Source organism: Myripristis murdjan, chromosome 13, assembly GCF_902150065.1.
Source record: "Myripristis murdjan chromosome 13, fMyrMur1.1, whole genome shotgun sequence".
NCBI lineage: Eukaryota > Metazoa > Chordata > Actinopteri > Holocentriformes > Holocentridae > Myripristis > Myripristis murdjan.
Genome location: NC_043992.1, coordinates 35,029,685 through 35,050,983, shown reverse-complemented (window position 1 = coordinate 35,050,983; position 21,299 = coordinate 35,029,685). Strand labels below are relative to the sequence as shown.

At 41.6% G+C, this 21,299-nt stretch overlaps 1 protein-coding gene across 2 annotated transcripts in view; it reads right to left on the bottom strand.

The window, feature by feature from the left end:
* Nucleotides 1–293: 293 nt before the first annotated feature.
* The window catches only part of frya (furry homolog a (Drosophila)), a 60,672-nt gene continuing 39,666 nt past the window's right edge, over nucleotides 294–21,299 (bottom strand). The window contains exons 36-63 of one of the 2 annotated variants that reach the window (XM_030067254.1): nucleotides 21,157–21,239; nucleotides 19,832–19,982; nucleotides 19,611–19,714; nucleotides 18,723–18,908; nucleotides 17,421–17,622; nucleotides 16,652–16,773; nucleotides 16,339–16,526; nucleotides 15,380–15,474; nucleotides 14,705–15,285; nucleotides 13,507–13,604; nucleotides 13,236–13,406; nucleotides 12,593–12,733; nucleotides 11,851–12,030; nucleotides 10,762–10,926; nucleotides 9,167–9,241; nucleotides 8,900–9,070; nucleotides 8,710–8,718; nucleotides 6,947–7,147; nucleotides 6,522–6,665; nucleotides 5,520–5,683; nucleotides 4,291–4,498; nucleotides 3,809–3,958; nucleotides 3,623–3,721; nucleotides 3,440–3,523; nucleotides 2,515–2,532; nucleotides 2,119–2,229; nucleotides 1,813–2,018; nucleotides 1,452–1,710 (exon numbers count right to left, since the gene is read on the bottom strand). In XM_030067254.1, coding sequence (XP_029923114.1) covers nucleotides 1,452–1,710; nucleotides 1,813–2,018; nucleotides 2,119–2,229; nucleotides 2,515–2,532; nucleotides 3,440–3,523; nucleotides 3,623–3,721; nucleotides 3,809–3,958; nucleotides 4,291–4,498; nucleotides 5,520–5,683; nucleotides 6,522–6,665; nucleotides 6,947–7,147; nucleotides 8,710–8,718; nucleotides 8,900–9,070; nucleotides 9,167–9,241; nucleotides 10,762–10,926; nucleotides 11,851–12,030; nucleotides 12,593–12,733; nucleotides 13,236–13,406; nucleotides 13,507–13,604; nucleotides 14,705–15,285; nucleotides 15,380–15,474; nucleotides 16,339–16,526; nucleotides 16,652–16,773; nucleotides 17,421–17,622; nucleotides 18,723–18,908; nucleotides 19,611–19,714; nucleotides 19,832–19,982; nucleotides 21,157–21,239 — 4,366 coding nt within the window. Of the gene's footprint in view, nucleotides 1,711–1,812; nucleotides 2,019–2,118; nucleotides 2,230–2,514; nucleotides 2,533–3,439; nucleotides 3,524–3,622; nucleotides 3,722–3,808; nucleotides 3,959–4,290; nucleotides 4,499–5,519; nucleotides 5,684–6,521; nucleotides 6,666–6,946; nucleotides 7,148–8,709; nucleotides 8,719–8,899; nucleotides 9,071–9,166; nucleotides 9,242–10,761; nucleotides 10,927–11,850; nucleotides 12,031–12,592; nucleotides 12,734–13,235; nucleotides 13,407–13,506; nucleotides 13,605–14,704; nucleotides 15,286–15,379; nucleotides 15,475–16,338; nucleotides 16,527–16,651; nucleotides 16,774–17,420; nucleotides 17,623–18,722; nucleotides 18,909–19,610; nucleotides 19,715–19,831; nucleotides 19,983–21,156; nucleotides 21,240–21,299 lie in introns of both variants that reach the window. The other variant, XM_030067256.1, reaches the window with a different exon arrangement.

The following is a 21,299-nucleotide window of genomic DNA, read 5'->3' as shown; positions in this document are numbered from 1 at the left end:
ATTCTTCCCAATTACTGTCTTTTTATGTTTGGGTTACATTTTACTGGTAATTCTTATTCATTTTAATAACATTTTGAGAGCACTACTTTCATTTTTAAAGGAGTATTTTTCCATTAGGCCTATGGCATTGCTACATCTACTTATTTCCAGTACTCTTCCATCACTGATTACATTTTTAACTACAACTACTACTGTTACTACTATACTATAAAAAGTTAGTTAAAAAATTTATACTCTCATTACAAAAAAAATATTATGTCTTGCATAGCACAAATTACACTTTGACACCAAAATTAACAAATGTAGTTTTTTTCTTTATTGTTACAGAAGTGTACAGAACACCAAAGTACAGTACATTGCAAAGGCAGTAGTATTTACAAGGTGAAAGGCTACATCAACAGTTCCTATGGAAGCTTTACAAATATGTCTTTCTCTCAGTCTACATGCAACTCAAATTGTAAATTAAATTCATAAAAATACAATCTTATAAGTCTGAGCAAAGCCCCCATTGCACTATGTACAATTTTTCAGTTAAAATAGTTTATTATATGTTCATAAATATTACTATTACACTTTATAGTGCATACAATTTGCATGCTTGGCAGTTTTAACAGATGGAACAAAACATTTGTTTTCTATAAAACTAGTCAGTTAAAACCATGTTTATCTTTTGCAAATAATATAAATAATTTCTCTATTTGCTAAAAGCTGCACAGTAAAAAGATACAGTAAGATATTTTAAGTATAACAGATAAACCACACAGCGGCATCTAGGTCTGTGAAACATTACAGTAGATCTGCAGCATGTCAGAGTAGTTGAATGTGTACAATATTATGCAAATCAGTATCCATAATTCCATCCACGATGGTCGTCAGGTTGAAGTTCACACACACATCCACACACACAAACACACACACACACACACACACACACATACACTTTACTTTAACCAAGCAATGAAGCCTCCCTTTTCCTGTTCGAAGAATTTTCATGTGAGCCAAAAGCTCTGAAATTCAAATACATTCTTTCAGGATACAGTAAAAGTCGTCCACTTCCGTGAAGCATTGCACATTTTCCCTTGAAAATTAAAACAACATAAATGAAGGAGAATCACTTAGCTTTGGTATGTCATTTGTCAAATGTGAAAGTTGTTGACCTCAGTAGCAAGTGGTCGCTTTGTGACATTATTTATTATTAGTGCAATAAAAGCCTAAGTATCTTTGCTGTAGCAAAGTCTCTCATCTCACTCAACCCAACAGTATTGCTGCACATCTGAAGATCTGAAAATAATGACATTCTGATGTGTCTTTACTCTGAGTAAGTACAGACAATGAAGTTTTGATATTCCCAGGTGAGAGCTGAGGGCTTGGTAACCTCTGAGACGACAGCAGCAGCCCCACACAGGACCAAAGGCTGAGCATGGGACAGGATACGAGCTTCAAGGCCGCCATCACAGACTTGAGCCTGAAACACTGGAATCTGGGAGGAAGGTTGTGATGGCTCGGTAGCCCTGTGCTCGTCGGATCATGTCCCGAATCTCTCCGTTGAGTTCCATCAGCTTGACACAGATCTCTGAAAGGTCCTGCTTTGAGCCCACCAGAGCAAAAGTTCCCGTCTGACCCAAGGTTTGATGTCTGAAGTAAATATTCAGTAGGGTCTGGATCTCATCCTCAGAGTGGCTGCCGAAGATGTCATTAGGCCACATCCGTCTGCAATCAAGACATGGTTACTGTTATTTGTTCGTACTGAGGGCAGCATTTGACAGCATTCTCTTATAATGTGCAGGCAAACAAGACTTTTGCCTTTCTCACCTGCACTCGCGGATGGAACGGATGGCTGTCAGGAACTCGCCATTCTTCAGACCCTCCAGGATGGCCTGCACAGCGACCTCAGAGGAGCTGAAGGTGGGCTCAGAGCAGGAACTGTCACAGGCAGCCGCATCATCGTTTGGTACTGAGGCTGCTGCTACCCTCAGGCTGCCCTTCAACTCATTCAGCTCTCGGGACATATTTGACAGCTGATGATTAAGAGGGATTTATATTACTAACCGGCAAAATGGAGCGCACAACGATTAAATGGACTCCAAAAATTACCGGTAAAAGGCAAGATGCACCTACCTCAGGAATAGAGTTAATTGCGTGGATCTGACCAATCAGCTTACAGTAGGACTGAAAAAGCAGCAACAGCTGAAAGTGGAGTTTGTAGAGTCGTTGACAGAGCTCCAGTTGCTGAAAGATAAAAGTAGATTGGCCATTATCGGCAATGTATCATTTGACAAAGCCAGGCTATTTTATTCAGTAATGTCAAAATTCTACATTTGATCAGTAGTGAATTTTCAACCAACTAGTGTAGCTTCTGTACAACCACTTCTTTGTGCGTGCCAAAGACATTGTAACCATACAGATGACCCAGTAATAATCGTTTTCCTAAACATGACATTACAGGGAAAAGAAATGGCTTACTAGCAGATGCTATGTGACACAATGAAGAGAAATAAGCTTTGCATAACTTACTGCCAGAGATTCCATTTGCTAAAAGCAAGCATGTTACAAGACAGAAGAGAAGTAAGAGGAAAACACAGAGCATCAAAGGAAGGGCATGCATTCCTCATCATTTCCATTTAGAGTAAGTGAAGACTATTACAACAGGTCATAAAATGGTTGCATTTCATCGACATGCACAGAGGTAGAAAAGAGAGTGGGCTGACTAAGAACTGAAAGGATTGCCGGTGGGCCCCATGAGTCACCAAAAAGCCAAGTTAAAAAGCCAAGCAAATTAACAAGTTTGCCTTTTGATTAGCACAAATGCACTCACTTTGGTAGGAGTCTCTTGACCTTACAGTGTTATCACTCCATGTCCCACTAAGTCTCTAAAGTGCCAAGTTTTAATGCTGCAAATGCTTGTTTTCCTTTTGCTATGCTTTCCTTACATTTGCTACCAAGTGAGTGTAGTTGTTTAGTGCTATAGAGTAAATGCAACTTAAGAGAACTTGCTCCCATGCCCAGCAGAGTTGAAAAATGATCACAGTGCTCGTTGGAATGACAGAATAAAATGTGACGTGCTGTGTGATAACTCAAGGTTGTCCAGAAAGTTGACAGTTAGATATTATCAGAAAATAAGGGGTAACACTCACAGAACTACAGTATCACAGAGTAATCGAAAGGCAGAAAGTACAGTATGAGAGGTCAGTGGAAAAGGAATCTGTAAGTACTCTCAGTCATTTCTGAAGAAATTATAAATACCCATTCTTTCAGAAAAATGTACGACCATTTTTTCAAACTTATAGAGCCTTTTGTGTGTTGGCATACTGATTGAAAGCAAAATACAAAATATTCAACTTGCATTTCACACTATTCTTCAGTTCATTTAACTATAAGTCAATCCTAATGTTACAGTTCCTCAGAAATTACACATTTGCTGCATTTCTAAGGCCTTCACCTTTTCCTCATGCTCCGCTGGTTGACACGTTACCACTGTGCCTCCAGCACCCCTGGGAAAGGTGGCCTTACAGTTGCTCAGCCACTGTGGGAAAACAAAGACAGCATAATCACTGCAGCGGCAACTCAGTATTGACACAGAAATGACATTTAGACAAGAAACCAAAATATCCCATCTCCTTACAGAGAGAGCTGCTTCCTTTCTGTTGTTGTAAGTATCAAGATACTCTTGAAGCTCCAATACACTGAATTTCATTTTTTCCAGGAGTCCATAAGACATAATCTGTAAAAGATAAAGAGGTTTCTTAGGGATATGTCATATTTTTAAGGCAGAATCAGGGAACATAATGAAAAATGTCAAATTACTCACAGTGTCTGCATCAATAAACAGGGTTGGACACTCTGAGCAAGATGTCAGCATCTGAGATGACCTCAGAAACTTTGATCCTATTCCTCTTAGTCCATCACCCAGGTAATTCACAGCATCGCATGTCAAGGAGCAAAACTTGTTCTGGATGCTCTGCAAGGCAAAATAACAAACTAGCTGTGATGCTGTCAAAATCAACCCCAAACCCTTTGAGGAACTTATTATTTAGGTGAACTCCAAAGTCTTCGCCTGTCAGCTTTGGTCAGTGAAGTGAACAACATCTGGCTAATGAATCTCTGGCTAAAATCAAGCAGGAGTTAACGACTGTACAGAATATTTGTGATTAATGAGGGCTCTTCTGAAAGACAGCCTCCCCTTTTCCAAAGTTTAATCAGACGCAGTGACTGATCCTGTTAAATTAGTATCCACTGTTTGAGTTTCGCCTTCAGTTCATGCATTCAGGTGTACGCCACACACTGCGATACCTGAAATAATGATGAAAACACATGGAAAGTGTAGACTGCACAAGATCCATCTGAGTCCGACACCAGCTGGTTGATGTGACTTCGCCAAGCCTCCTCTGCGTCATCACACACCGCCGGCTGGAAAGCCGCGAGGATGGCAGAGAAGAAGGGCGACGGCGGTGGGGACGAACGAGGCTCCAGCATGTCGTCTCTCTCCTCCTCGGCAAGACTGAGAGGAAACACACACGTCATTAATAGTGCTGAATCCATGTGAAAAACAGTGGGAAAAAAACAGTTCACAACTGGTGTGCGAATTTTGTGATACTAGAGAACAAAAATATTTTATTTAGTAATATTAACGCTCAAAACTGAATAGCACTTCAAAGCAAAAAGAAAGAGACACAATAAACTGGCTTGGTGATGCAGCTGCTATGTTAATTTCCACAGGTGGTTAATAGTGCTGAAACAAATAACTGATCAATTGATTAGTTGACAGAAAACTAATCAACTGTAATACTGATAACTGATTGTAGATAGGTAATTATGTAGATATATCAAAAATGTGCTGGTTAGAGGTTTACAAATGACAAGGTTTGCATGCTTTTCTGGTTTTCATATTGTTATAAAATGGAAACCAGCATTTTTTGGCTGCTGGTCAGACTTAGTAAGCAATTTTAAAATATCACATCATTTTAAATCATATGGATTCTGTCATTTGCGATGGCCATTATTTGTAACATTTTATAGATGAACTGATTGATCGATTAATCAGAAAAATAATTAATAAACTAATTGACAGTGAAAATAATTGTTAGTTGCAGCCCCTAGTCATTAAGAAAACAAAATTCCCATATCTTTATATATTTACAAACTAATAGGGCAAGCAAATAGTGATCATTTTTTCAATGTTGACTAATCTATCAGTTATTTTTTTTAATAATCGATGAATCATCACATCTATCATATAGATGTGATGAGTTTCCAGAGCCCAAGTAAGGTCATAAAACTGCTTTACTCAGTCTGGTTAGCAGCCAGTATAACACTTAAGTATTCAGTTTATAATGATGAACACAAAAACAGAAAAATGCAAGCAAACCTCATAATTGGCAAAGCAATTAAGAAAATGACTACTAAATTATCAGACATTTTAATAAATTAATTTTCCATCAGTTGACAAAGCATTTAAGCAGTGCTGACTAGTGTAAAATCCTTTCCATTGAACTTGCTGCAGCAGAGTTGTGAGTGCAGACCTGGGCAGACAGCAGTCGAGGTCCAGCTCTCCTTTGTAATCAGCGTGAAGCAGGTCCAGTGTGAAGCCGTCGCCGCACTGAAACTCAGGTGGCAGCTCACTGATGGAGAGAGAGAGGTCGTCCTCAGGGCTGTTGATGTCTTCATCGTCTGGCGACACCTCAAGCTGCAAGGGAGAAAAAGGGACATTTACGCTTCCCCAGTGTCCTCAGGAAAAAAAAAAACTGTAACCAAATACAAATAGTGAGGCAGCATGCAGTAACAGTTAATATCATCTGAAATCTGTTCCCTCTAATGTACTTGGTCACAAAACAACAAGTAATATTTGGGGGGAAAAATTGACACACTAACCTTTCCACGGGACACTACGGATACTCCTTGTGGTGTTTTCTTTTATTTGGTAAATTCAGTGTGCAAACATTGTGCCAATTAAAATAGATTATTAAATCATTTTCTTAGGACCAGCACTGAGGCCCTGCACACTCGTATTTTAGGACAGGCAATGTGTAAACCTTTCTTGACCTCCCACATGCCAAGAGTTTTTTAGTTGTTGCTTAGAGCCACCCACACAGAAGCAATAGGTATACACATTGCCTTAAACAGACAGACACAGAGAGAGAGAGACGTTTTTCTACTGCTGGCTACAACCCGTGAAATCCCAGTTGGACAATCTATGCCACAATTAAAGTAAGGCACAAACCAGCCTATAGCCCAAAGCGTTATTGAATGCCCACTTGCAGGTTTTAGTTCATTCTCCTACATTGCATGCAACTACTAAAATGCCTAGAAAAGACTGGGTCATGCTCTAGATGAAATGTAGAAAAGCCACAGCGCCACAAAAATAATAGGGAACCCATAACATGGATAATACATCCAGTGCATTTCTCAAGAAAGGATGTAATGGAATAATTCTATTTGGCAAAATTAGTGAAGAACTCTAGTATGGAGCTGCGACAGGAGTTAGTGGTTCCCAGTATCTCAGACACTCTGAATCCCTTATTCACCCGCTGCTTCGAGTCCTCTGGCAGTTGGACCTCGAAACTAGCATTTCTGGTGTTCAGAGGAGGTGGGTCAGCTGAAGATGCGTCAAAGGAGGCAGAGCGAGAGTCCATATTATTGATCTCTGAGGTCGGAGAAAGGTTGACAATCTGCAAAGAGACAAAATCCAACTTGTGGTGGTCTAAACACTCTTAAAACATGTGGTATGAAACAACACAGCAAGGCACAATTTATCTGAAACAAGACACCAGAGTCAAAGTCATAATCCCGTATCACGCCACACTCACACATCTCCATTATAAGCAAGCAAGGGGGTGAATATGCTGACCAATAGCATTCCTGAGCTGAGTGAAAACACTGAGAGGGTGGCATAGAGAGACTGACAAATCAGGAGTAAGAGAGTTTTAAATTCTAATAGAGGTGGACTTACAAGTTGTGAGTGGGAGAGGATCTGGCTGGCAGTGAGGGAGTCTTCCTCGGACGATTCGTCTGAGTCTTCGTGGGTGATCTTGCTGAGGCTGGGCATGCTGCTGGACAGCTGGCTCTCCTCCAGGGGCTGCAGGTCACTCTGGTCCAGACTGTCCATGGAGCGTCTCCGCACACCCCAGTTGAAGTTGTCCATAGTCTCTCCCTGAAAAGGACAACAGCCTTGAGTTACCAGGTGGCAAGCAGCACAGCACAATCTCTTCTGTAACACACACACACACACACACACAAACACACGCGACCATGCAGTGCAAGTCAAGGGAGGGGGCAGTCCTTGGGTGGGTTATTCCCATTTCTAGCTAAGCACTGAGGGAGTACTGGACACACACACACACAGTGCATCCCGACAAGGACATTTTCATCAAGCCAGCTGATCGGAACAGCGTTGATGGTGAAAACATGAAAAAATGTTGAGTGAGTGGACACCCAAATATAGCCGGACTCCTCAAATATTTACAGATTTCAATCCCTGGAGTCTGACTGGAAGTCTTGTTTAACATGTTGGGTGACTACTCGTGCTGAGATGTCGGCCAACTTCTACATTCCACCAAAGCTGCAGATCAACAAATCAAACAAGAAAGGCTTCCTGTGGTGATGACTAGCCTGATATGTACCACCAATGGAGGGCGAGTCATTTTACTCTCTGTATTGCACATTTTGCTTAGGCATTGCATAAAAATAGATTATCTGCTTTGCCTTTACCAAGCAAACTTCAAGAGAGAAAAAAACATAGTTTCTGCATAATCAGAAACTTTCCTCACACCTTGTCAGACTACTGTAGAGCAGAACTGCTGTGGTGTCACTAAAAATATAAAACTGTCTGCACTGCACTCTCGGTAATCCTAGCAGGTTTTTCTAGTTTCTTGACAATCTGAAATTTTAGCAGCCACAGGGAGAGAAGCTGACACTGTGTTCCAGGATCCAAGGTCTGTGGCTTTTGAGTCACAGAGACAGATGAAGGTGAGCAGTAGCACTCAGCCCATCCAAATAATTCACGGCACTTTGTTGTGAAGGATTTCTCAGTATAGTATTTTTTTTTCTACAACAGCAGTGTGCTGAAAATGCCAAGAGAGTAAAGTGGTTTTCAAGGCTGGTTGACTGTAAATATGCATGTATAGCACTTACGGTTAGGATTACATAAACACAGATTTCAGTGTGATGACCTCAGAATAGCTGAAACTGAGCACATCTCCTATCTTGCCACTGGGTGGTGCTAAAATCCCATCTGAGACATTCAATCCACAACTAACCCACACTGGCTTCTCCCTGCTATACTGTCTTATATCTTATTACTGTGGCCATCAACTCACAATTAATCAGTCACTCAATAGCCATGTAAAGTGATTAAATGATGCTTAAGTAAAGTGAACAGCTGATAAAATAATAAGGAAGCTGCAAAAGTAGCTATCCTGGGTCAAGGACTTCATATCTTGCCATATCAGTAATATATCACTGACTAAATAGTCCCTGGTGATCATGTCTATGAGAAAAATGATGGTCTATCTAATACTTAAGGTTGAGTAAATATATCTCTAATATTAAGAGAAAACTGTAGAGGCTACAGTCAAACATGTACAGTATACTGTATGGCATGCACACACGTTGCTACACTTTGGAAACCGGACAGCAATCCACTGTATAATTTGTACTAACACCACAAGTGTCTAAGGAACACAGCAATTAGCATTACAAAATGACTGAACTTACCTGGAGCTCCTAGATGGCACAGAAGAAAACAGAAAAAAGAAACCCCATTACACAGAGCAGGCAGAGCTGACCCGACAAATGATCAGACTGATAGGTTGAGGAACATGATGCTCCATCAAAAGTGATGCAAGAAGGATGATGACTGAGCGGCTGTTTCAGTGTTTTGAGACTTTGAGGTCAAAGAACTTACCTCTCCATCTTCCAGCTCCACATCCAGGAAGTCAAAGTCCCTGAAGACTCTGAACTGCTGCTCTGAGGTGGTGTCGTCCATGTTGTCAGGTTCCCGCGTCCCGTCCTCAGAGGACACCAGGCTGGGCTGGTGCTCTATGAGGTCCAGATCTCCACAGCTGGAGAAGATCACCTATGAGGAGAGAAATACACATTCAAATCGCTTAACATTAAAAGCAAAGTGCTAGAGACTAAAATTGAACGCATTGCTGAATGTGTTGTATCTTACTGAAGGGTTTTTTGTGAGCCCCACTTCTTGTCCACACAAAGATAAGACATTAACCAATTTCTCCCGCGTTCTTTTCTGGAGAGGGAAAGCAGAAATTGGAAAAATACAAGACAACATATTTTATTAGTCACCAGAGGGTAAACAAATTTGTCATCACACATTTTACACAATAAAACTAACAGTCATGCCATCCCAGGCAGAATCCGAGTGAGATGACATAGCCCTGTGCGACATCAATAATAAACATGCCAGTACAAGAAATAAATAACATCAATAAAAACATCATCATCATTACAACCACCACATCACTGACAACAGCCAACATCATCATATCAGCAGCAGCGTTCACTGAAAAAACCCGACTGCTGTAGGCACCAAAGACTTGGAGCATTTGGACCTGCTTGCTGAAAGTACTCTTTAAATTATTCAAAGACCAAAGAGGATGGTCACGTCAGAAAACACCTGAGCGTCCCTCTCATTCTCTGCTCTGTAATGGCCTCCAGAGAGTCTGGGGTCAGTCTAATAATGAATCCTGTCTTCCTGATCACCTTGTTAATCTTGTTCTTGTCCTCAACTATGAGGCTGCTCCCCCAGACAACAGCACAGAACAGGATACTTGCAACAATACTCTGATAAAACACATGGAGCAGAGAGCTGCCGACTTTAAATGACCTCAGCTTCCTGAGGAAAAACACTCCTTTTTAAAGATGGCGCTGGTGGTCTCTGTCCTGTCCAGTTTGTTATCTACATGAGGACCAGGACTATTTCGACTGCCTCTCCTTATTAAGGACAGGGGTAACCTCCCTCAACTTTCTTTCTTCTACAATCAATAATAAGGCCCTTTGTCCTGCCTGCATTAAAATTAAGATGGGCTTCCTCAGACCACCTGATAAAACTGTCCACCCCCTGTTGTTAGACCAAATCATTGTCATTTAAAATATAACTGACTACGGCAGAATCTGAGAATGTGAGAAACAAGTGGCATAATTCTTTACTGTGTCTATAGACGGATATGTGCTGAGTAAAGAGAAACAGAGATAAAACTGCACCCTGGGGCACACCTGTATCAGATGGTATCAGAAACATTACCATGCAGCCTCACAAGCTGAGGCCTAGATGTAATGTAGGACATGATCCATGCCACAGTGGAGCTATTCAAATTAAAATTAAGGAGCTTTTGGCTAAAATGTGAGGTTGTATGTGCTGAATGCACAAGAGATTGAAAAAAAAAAACCCAAAAGATTCTTGTATATTCACCAGCTGACTCCAAATGGCTATAATTCCTGAGTAATATATGGAGAAAAGGCATCAAATATTGAACAAAACTTGGGATCACTGTGGAAAATATCACTGAAGCCTCTCAAACTGGATGAGATCATGCGATGCCACTTGAGCCTTGCAGTTACACACCAACTCCTCTTCACCATGACAAAAATGATTAAATGCACTGAAATGTGACACCCTCATTATCACACCTTATGATTGTTGCATCCACTGAGTCCTCACTCTCAAATCAGCCAAAGCCTGATTGGTGCTTGCCTTTCCTCCTCACCTTATGAGCATCGCTCTGAGAGGAAATAGGAAGAAGTGCTCACCTGTGAAGACTGTGGCCTCTTCCAGCTGACAGGCACCAGGACGTTGTTGGAAGTGGACCCAGAGGAGGTAGAGGAGGTGCTGCGGGTCACTGCTATGGCCCTGCTTTTCCCATCTTGCCCTGGGGAGCCCTGCAGGTCATCGTACCGCCGACCAATCACCGGCGTCTACCAGCATGGACACAAACAAACAGAAATGTGTAGGCAGAAGTCACGGTGAGTCAAGGAAGGAAGAGAAAGTTCCTCTGTGCACAGCAGATCCATGGCCTCGGCTTCTGCTTCCCCTGCCCTCCTGCGGTTCCAGGCTGTTTGTAAAGTGGTTTATCGATGTTTCACAAGCTGGCATTGATTTATTTGAACTCAGAGAGCAGTTTTGAGTCCATGTCTTATCTCGAATGCATGAAGCAAACAACAACAAAAAAATCTTTCTTTTGCTTTTGGAAGCAAACTGTTAAAAGTCTTCCCTTCTCTGAAAACGCCAGTGTATTTGAAGAAAAATCCGTGGTTTATCCAGTGTGTCTCCAGCTTTAATACACTGGCTCTCAGCTATCCACTGGTGTGAACTCACTGATTCACATACAAAGGACGGCAGCAAGAGCTGACATCATTTCCTGCCATTCATAAACCACACAAATAGCTCCCTGTTCAGTTCCCACACATACACCACCCTGTATCTTTGCCATCACTTTCCAACTTTGCATTGCTTGGCTAATTGTGTTTACCTTCCAAGCTTTCAAGCTAATCTCATGGGGTCCGGTCAAAAAAGACAGATCAACAACAAGGAAGGGGAAGAAATGTTTCCTTTCCAAAAAAGCTGAAAAAGACTCTATGTCCACACAACCTCAGCAAGCACCACACCCTGGAAAACACAGGAGCTAAAATACTAGAATAAAGCATTCTGCACGGTGCAGGGACAACAGGACCTCTATCAGAAGAACACAGTAGCACAGCACATACAAGCACACATAGTATCAGGAAAACAGGACCTAACACAATATTTTAAGACATCAAGCTATATATATATACCTCCATGCATATTTTATGCTTATTTTATGCAACAGTCAGATAAAAGTGAGAGGAGCAGGCTCTGACCTCAGATATGTCAAAGTGGAAATCCAGCGTTTTCCCAGGCAGGGCCTTGGAGGACCGGTCCCAGACGCGGCTGACGTCCTCGTAGAAGAGGTCACTCTGCGGGGACGAAGGCTGCACTAGACTGGCCGATCGAGAAACCACCAGCTTCAGGATATTTAGCGCTTCCCTCCAATGGGCAGTCTATAGTCAACACACACACATACAGTACACACACACACACACACACACCGATGCAGCCACGCACATCAACAAAAAAACAGCACATGTCAAGAAAGAACAACCACAAATGCTTTCTGTATATTGCAATTGGTTTATCTTACATCCTAACTATTCATATTTGTAGAGATTAAGGTGTTTTGACAGGCACCATAAAGAAAGTCCTGCAAGAAGCCAAATGGATTCAGTGTAAGAGTGAAGAAAAAGGCCTGCTCTGCTGCAGAGAGGCTGGCTGTTTATAGAGTTAGACTGGGTGTGCCTGCAAATTTACTGCTCCAGCACAAGAGTGACTTTTTGTTTTTTTCCCTCCTGAACAAGGAAGAAGGAAATACAACATACCCTTTCCCTGCTGCCTAAAGATTTCCATTAATCACCTCATATATACATATAAAATCTAGGTGACTCAAATGTGTACATTACCCATCGGAGAAAGCTGCAGCACAAATATCCTACACACCATAATCAAAGCACATTCAAAGTAATTATATGACCTATAATGATGTGTCTATGTTTTATTTTAACTCACCTGGACAAATTTCTCGATGGTCTTGAGCACCTCTATGTTGAAAGGTTTGGCCTGAATGCCGCTCAGGTCCATGTGACTCAGGAGACTGTAGATGATCTGTAGAAGTGTCTGCTGCATGCTGGGAAGACCTTTGTCCAAAAGCTGTGCAACAAAATGAAGTGACAGTCTTTTTAATGTACACTGCAAAAAAAAGAAAAAAACCTCCACCTCATATTCAGTCGTAAAATCTTGTTTTTCTTAAAAACAAGAGAAAACAATCTCTTTTTTGAAATTATTAGTGATGAAATTATCCCACTTGAAGACATAATTTACCAATACAGACCAAACTATGTATTTTAGCATCCATCTAGTTTCTTTCAATGTTTATCACACAGAAAGCATAGCAGCAAGATACAATTAAAAACAGATGCATGCTTGATTCTTGGCAAAATGGAACTCAGTTATTTCAGATTTTTCATTAAGTGGTATCTGAATAAATCCTGTCGAATTTTCTTTTCTTTCTTTTTTTTCTCTGTGCTTTCGGGAGCATTTGAACGACACTCGTCACTTTTCAAGAGCGGAAACTGCACATGGACATTAAGAAGAAGCTCACATCCATGGATTTCAACAAAAATATGATCAGGTACAATACGGCGGCACAAACCTCTGCCATGTAGGTGACCAGGCTGAGGGTGATGTCAGAGAAGGCTTCGTGAAGATACCGACACACCACGTTGACCCAGGAGAAGCAGTCTCGTGTGTAGGAGTGCGTTTTGTACAAGGTCATGACATGAGCGAGGTTGGAGAGTTTAGCGTTTTTCTCCTCAAGGCAAACCTGTGGGGAAAACGTACCAGTTTAAACCATGCAGAGATGTTTGTGTGACATGTTTGTGTTATTATGAGAGTGGACGTAAATATAATGGGCGGAAACAAACCTGGGATATCCTCTCGGCAACATCTTGACAGAACTGCGTTGGGCCATCAAAGTTCTGTACGAGATGAGGGAGCAGGCAGAGCACATTCAAGGGGAAACCTGCGGGGTGGAACAGAAAGATTTGCCTTGTGTTTACACTTAATATTCACAGTGAAAAATCCAATTGGAAAATGTTCACAGGCTTGTATTTTGCATAAATGTAAAACAACGTGAATATGGTGTACTAGGTTTACACCAACATACTGCGCCAATATTGGCCTTTTATTAAAAATTGAGTATCAGGCAGGCAAGTCATCCACTGCCAATGTGATGGAGGTTCGTCTGTGATCATAGCTACAAAAATACGGAAATTGTTCAACCATGCTTTTGTATTTTGGATTATTCATTTAAAGGCCAAATGTATCCCAGACGTTTTCCAACCATTGACAAAGTGTGGTGAGTCATCCCTGGTAAAGAATGACTCACCACACCTGACATCATTTCACAAGAATGATAACTGACAGCCTAAAAGAGGAGATGGCTTCCTATGCCACAACAGTTTTTTTTTTTTTTTTTTTTTTTTTTTTTTTTGAAGAAAATGGGGGCGCCAAGAGTGGGGAGGCCTGCTACAGAAATAGTGGACGTAACATTATTTTTAGCCAACTCAAGTTATCCTGTTATGACACAGTGCACACAAAGGAAAAGCCTATCTGTGAAAGCATGGGTCAGTAAATATCCAAATAAGTTTATTTCAGCCTGTTTGTGCCAGGATCAAACTCTTTTAGTGGGAAGTGTTGTTAGACTGCATTTGTCCCAAAAGATTAAATTGCAGCTTGTTGCACAATGGTCTCCTAAAGCCAGCTTTTTCAATACTGAACCCATGAAAAGATGTTGGTATCTATCAGCTCATCATACTTCATATTGATAAAATATAAGGGTTAGAATAAAAATACTGAGGTTACCCTTTAAGGAGCTGCTAAACCACCTAAAAAGTATGGGTCTCAGTGGAGAGAGTTGACAATGTTTTGATCTAAATCTATTTCCCAGGTTTTCTCACCCTACTGAGAAATCTGCTGGAAACATTGAATACTTGTAATGCATTAGCATGAAAATAGTCACATTTACTGAATACATAAAAGATACTGAATATCATCATCATAAAATAGCTACTCATGAATTCAGTCTAAAAATATCAGCGTCAGTCAGATCCTCCAGCGTACCTATGGCTTGTGACGTGTCCACCACAGGCACTCGTGAAACAGGTGTGAGCTGGCAGAAGAGCTGCAGGGTGAGGTCGGTGGTGGACAGAGAGGTGAAGCCCTTCAGCAGCAGCTGCTGGAGCCCGGTGAAGCTGCTCCACTGCAGCTGACTCTGCAGTTTCTCCAGCTTCTCCCTGTTCTCTTGCTTGTCCAGCGAGACGTGGCCCAGCAGCTTGTTCAGCAGCCTCAGGGACATCTGATACTCAAACTCAAAGTCTGACTCCATCAGGGACACTGCCACCCAGAAGATGGTGGCCAACAGGTTACTGGGGTGGTTGATGTTGGTTGGGTCGGTGATGTTGTCTTTAGAGGCGGACGGGCTGCGGGCCTTGGCTAAGCCACCCTGGTGAACACAGGCCTGGATACGGTCCATTGTGGCGCTGCGAGGCGGGTCGGAGAACCTGTCTGCCTCCCCAAACTTCTTGGGGACAGAGGAGCTCCTCTGATGTCGGCTCCTCTCAATTCCTCTAAGATTGAGCTGCCCTGTGCTCTTTCTGTTGCATGTCAACTTGCCATTGGTGAGGAAATCTGGAGATGATGCTCTGAAATACAAAAAAAACAATGCATCAAAGTCCCTGGATCTCAAAGTATAATACCCACTTTCTTTAAATATGAAGATATCCAGTAGACACAAACCTTGTCAAGATAGCCATGAGATCACTGTTCTTGAGACACTCTGCCAAGTTATCCACCACAGACTCGAGTGTGAGTAACACCTCCATTACATAGCCCTGAGAGAGAGACAGAGAGAGAGGCAAGTCAAGCTGCTGCGAGGGATTTTCTTGTTGTTGTGAATTTGGCAGCATTTAATTGCTGGCAAAAAAAGACGCTGCCTTTATAAAATGGAGCCCTAATGACCTGCTTTGCGCTTTTACTGAGGATTTGCAAGTTTTCAAACTGCATTTGTTGTGAAAACTCATGGATGCCTTGAGGGAAACTGTTAAGATGCACATCAAAAGCAGAGCAGAAGTAAAATAATGATAGATCTAGACTGAAAGAGGTTCTTGAAGATTGTTTTTACCTCCGCCAGTGAAGTCAGAAGAAAGGTATTGTTTCACCCTGTCTGCTCATCTGTTAGCAAAATATTTCAAATAGCAATGAATGGATTTGGATGAAATGAAACTGGTGGTAAAGTGATAGTCCCAGGCCTAAGGATCATTTCGTTAATTTCCAATGAAACTGACCTAGATCTAGGATTTCTACCCCTAGATGATTTATTTTCTTCAGCCGTAACAATGATGCTTCATACATATACATTCATAGGAAAGTCTGACCTCCAAGCTTGCTGCTAGACAGTATCACACTCACATAAAATTTTCTCTGAAAATCAAACCCTGAAGACAAATAACAAACAAAAACAGCCCGTTGTGGAGGCTGCAGCTTTGCGGGAGAAATGTTCAGCGTTGGCAGAGGTTTGAGCTCTGCTGAGTGCCTTCTAGTATAAACCACAGAGCTGATGGGCATTAGGCAGAGATAAAGAAGAAAAGAAGAAATTCCTACATGGATTATCCTTAAGTACATGAGCTCAGTTATACAAAGTGTGAACACTCCCACACACACGCATGCACACACAGACACAGACACGGAGCACTGACCTGCACTTCTTCTCCATGCTCCCCCACCACTTCCACCAGCCTCGAGAGCAGATCGGACACAGCGTGGGCTGAGATGGGCTGGCGTAGAGCTCGAAACACCTGGAAGGAACGGCCGGCGTAGTGCCGCGATGAACTGCACAAGGCAGTCTGCAGGGCCACGTCGCTGAGCTGCTGCTCCAGGTGGAAATCTGGTCGGAGCAGGAAAAAAGATGAATGTGGGATAATTCAGTGGCAAAGATATTGCATTTTAATGTTGTTTGCTGCTTATTAAATTTGATAAAGGTAAATTAGATAAAGGTTACCAGACGTTTACCTGACTTAGACTCTCTGAACACAGATATCACATGTCGCAGAAAGTTGCTCAGCTGCTCAGTGCTTTTGGAGTTCTGGTTCTTTGCTGAAATGTCCTCATGGCACCACAGGGGCCCGTAGGCTCTGTAAAAAACAAAGAGGAAAAACAGTTTCTCACTGACAGAACACAGTAGGTAGATTTTGTGATCAAATGAAATACCGCTCTCATGTTAGCAGTGGAAAAATAAGATGAATATGTAAATGATCTACAGAGCAGGACCTGCACTAAGCCTAAACTCAAGAGTTGTCATGCCTCAAAATCCAGTACTCTCAGTGTGTAAACTGGCAAAAGCTACAGCAATTAAATAAAATCTCAACAACTCTTGGATTTGCTTGATTGTTGTTTTAGTTAAAATGCCCACTGTGTGTAATTTATCATGATTATAGCCACTTGCACTGCCTTGTTTAAGCTATCTGATAAATATCATGTACCAAGTCCCGTAAGAATATTGCACTGTGCACACCAGACCACTAGGTGGCAATCTGTACCAAGCAGTATGAAAAAGGCCCTGCATTCGAAAGACAACAGCATGCTGAATGTTTCCTTTATGCCATTTGAGTTGCATGAATCATAATGATTTTGTAAAACACTTCTGGCTTGCCTGAAGATTTTTTTTTTTTTTTTTTTTAGTTTTTGTTTGTTTTGTTTTTTTGCTTGAGTGAACCTCGTCCACTTGACTGCTCTCTCCAGCAGGGGAGTTACATTTTGGCAGCAGCACTCGCCACAGTACCTTGTAGTTAGGAACTCGATGAGCTTATTAGTCTTCTCATCCATTTCATTGGAGGCCACCAGCTCCTCCACCTCCTGGGCGATTTCAGGCAGGTTGTTGCTGCTGCCCCCGAGGCTCAGACTGGATGATGTGGAAGAGGAGCTCAGGCCAGAGTCCGGCACAGGAGACACCTGGCACTCCCGCAGGAAGTCAAAACTGCCTCCTAGACACAACAGAGAAACAAAGATATGTGGCAAGAAAAAAAAAAAAAAAACATTCATATGGATTTATTTTAGCTAATTGCAACAGTGAGGCATCCAGAGAGCATTAGGAGTTACTCTAAGTCGAGAGGATGTGGTGAGCAGCATGACCTGTGGCTTGGCATCTCTGGAATTTGAATCCAATTAGCCCTGCCTGCCGATGGTACTTACTTTGTGTGATGGAGCTGTGAGGTGAGACACATTTAATTAATAATGCACTACTCAACTATGACACATAATATTCCTGTGATGACAACTGAGTAATTCTTGAAAGGATGCGTATAATATTTCACTGTATTATGGTATTGAGCTTCAACACGTCCACACACACACACACACACGCAGTTAAGGTTCCCTACTGCGAGGCGTTTAAGCAGCATTCACTGCTTTTAGTAAAGGGCTCAAAAAAGGAATCCCACCATAAACATACTCAGTCTCTAATGACTCTGACCTTAGCCTTCTGAGTTGAAATGGGGATTAAAATGTAAAAAAGACTGAAAAAACTGCGATGTTTTCTTGGCATCTTAATATGATATGAAACAGAGATGTTATTATTGTGCGGTAACATTTTTAGTGATATCACCATTTCTGGCAAATTGCATTCAATTAAAGAAATGGATAGAGTGTACTCCGAACATTTTTAAATGTCTAGACATTTGCAAAACAAATTACAGAAGGAAAAAAAACAACAAACCAACCACTCCTTGCCGTTACAGATGGCCCCATTTTGGGCAAGAGGATAAAAATAGCAGAATGGAATGCTTTAATCAAGACCTTTGATGTCCATAATATTGCTTTTGGCACGGTGTCCAAATATTTTCTACCCAGATAAGAAACTTATCTATCCTGTACAAGGAATGCAAGCCATTCCCTCCTGATGTTCGAGTTTATATTCACCGGACCAAAGAGCACTGTGTCACATTTCAAGCTGTCATGGCGAGTGAACCCTGGGGCAGCCAAACCTTTTATGAAAGTGTGAGTACACACAAAGAGGAGAAAACTCACATCAACAAAGGAATCTGTTTCACAGCCAAAAACATAAGACACAGCCATGTTTTTTTACCTGAAGATAAATACTCTGGCTGAAGGCTTGGCTTGCAGGTCAGGGTCTTGCTGCCATTGATCTCCCGTGTCTGCAGCAGTACAGAGGCGACGACCTGGAAGTTGTTGTTGCAGGATAATGTGATGAGCAGGTGGAGGAGGAGACGTTTGCTGTGCTCAAACACCTCGGGCCGGTAGTGATCCATACCTGGACAGAGAATACAGCATCTTCAGTCTACACAGATGATAGGAGGCATTTGTTTCCTTCCCAGTTTCACATTCTTGAGTTTAAGGCCATTTATCAAAATCAGACCTAAAATTTACTTATCTTTGATGAAGGACAGTATTTCTACCAGGACAGAGATTTTAAACGGCTTCACCAAGTCTCCAAATTGTGTGTGTTTATGACTATAAAAATAGTCGATGTATTGTATTGTACTGAAAATACGTGATAAATTGGTATTTCAGTCAAACTCATTTCAATCAGACTTAACTGTGGCCTTAACTTCTCCATGGCTCTACACTAAAATGATCAATGTCCATGACTTACCGTATGTAAAAGTAACACAGGACTTTTTTCAGATCAGATTATATATATATAATATGTTTGGTGAATAACTAGTAACTTCTTTTTAAATAATCCATTTTTTTTTTTACCATGCAGCCGTTTAACTGTCGCTTTGATTGCCAGTAGCTAGAGTTGAATAATCAGCAATTTTGAAAATTTTAATGTACTGATGAGAGGACTGGGTTTTTAGTTATGCTCTCTTTTTGATCACGTGTATATTTATTGTCTTCTACTTTAAACTGTACATTCTGCGTAATTCAGTCATTGCACTGTAAGTCATAATGATAAAACTCAAACTCTAAAATCTGACCCTGTTTCACAGTGACATTCATGTGAACTTACCCAAAAAGAGGGCATGTAGCAGTAATGGCAGGTGCAGCGCCCAGTCCTCTCTCACACTGTGGTCCACCACCATCTCTGTCATGAAGATGACTGCGATGTTACACCTATGACAACCACAAAAAAACATAAATATATTTATATGTACCATAGCAGCTCAGTGCTTTCTTGTCTGGGTTTAAAACTATGCCTTTTGTCTGTAATGTTGTCTGTAACAGTGTCACCTGTGCAGTGGTCCTCTTGGAGTGATGGTTTCTGGCAAGAAGTCCACCAGTGGGGCCCAGCAGCCTCCGTTCAGAGGCATGGGCAGAGGGTGGGGCTGATTGGTCTCCACGACAGTCATCAACCAGCTGGCGTACGGGGGCAGAGGCTCACCTAAATCATAAAAAAATGGTTTTACTGTTGACATTTATCCCACCAACAAATGGCACATCTCAGTAAAAACAATGGCAAGACCCAGTTAAACCAATACAGTGGTCCCTCGCTATAACGCGGTTCACCTTTCGTGGCCTCGCAGTTTCGCGGATTTTTTTTAGTGCAATTTTGCATGCTTTTTTTTTTTTTTTTTTTTACAGCGCATTGTGTTCTGCGTCCTGATTGGCTAAGGGACTGTAGACCAATGTCAATCAATCTCGTGCTGTGTCTCCTGTACAGTACAGAATGCGTTCATTCTATAATACTGGACTTATTTTTCTACGAAGGTTTGAACTTTGAGAGTTTAAACAAGAGAGAAAAGTGAGAAAATGTTAATGCCTGTCTGAGAAAAGTGTATAAAGTGTGTAGTGAGGGGTTTTACAGCCTTAAAACATCTATAATAATTGTAAAAAATAAAGCTGACTACTTCGCAGATTTCGCCTATTGCGGGTTATTTTTACCAAAACTATGTTGGCCATATTGGTTTATGCACAAAAAGAAAGTACATTTTGCAGCAAAAAGCATGTGGAAATTATATAGAAATGTTATCATAAGTGTTATCATTCAATAGCTTGTCCAGCAGACTCCAGATGTAAAATGTCAAGCCAAACTATTTGATAGCCAAATTCGATGGTTAATCGCTATATCGATGACCCAGCAGTCTACTTATTTTTCTGGGTTTTCCAGAGCTGGAGATGTGCGGCATGTACACGCACAAAGGAATAGCACGTCACTCTCCAAAAGAAACATGAATAAGCACCTAATTTAACTACTTATCTCAATATGCTAATCAGTCATCTCATATCATAGCTGGGAGTTAAAGAGGTTTGAGACTTGCACAGAATGCTTTTCAAGTCATTACAGCTCACATCCGGCTACAGCACCAATGCAGACCAAGAGAGCTGAACAAAGCTGCTTTCGGGTCACTGGCAGCAGCCTGGGCTACTTTTATTTCGGTGCCAGTTCTCACAGAAGGCTCCGAGACCTCCAAGCCACTCTGCACTCCTCATGCATTATCAATGACACCATCCCAGCCACCATCCTACCCTGCAGCCCAGTCAGCATGATCCACACTCACCACACTGTAAGAGCCACAGTTTTTTTCATAGGGTGATATGTGCACTGCAACACTCACTCTTCTCCTCGTCGTAGGATCCTCCCGAGCTGTTGCTGTAGCGAGACTCCAGGCGGCTGTGAGCTCGCATTATGTGGCTTAGTCTGAGATCAGAAAACAAGAATTAATCTTGGCTGCTGCTAGTGGTTTGGAAAAAAAAAAAA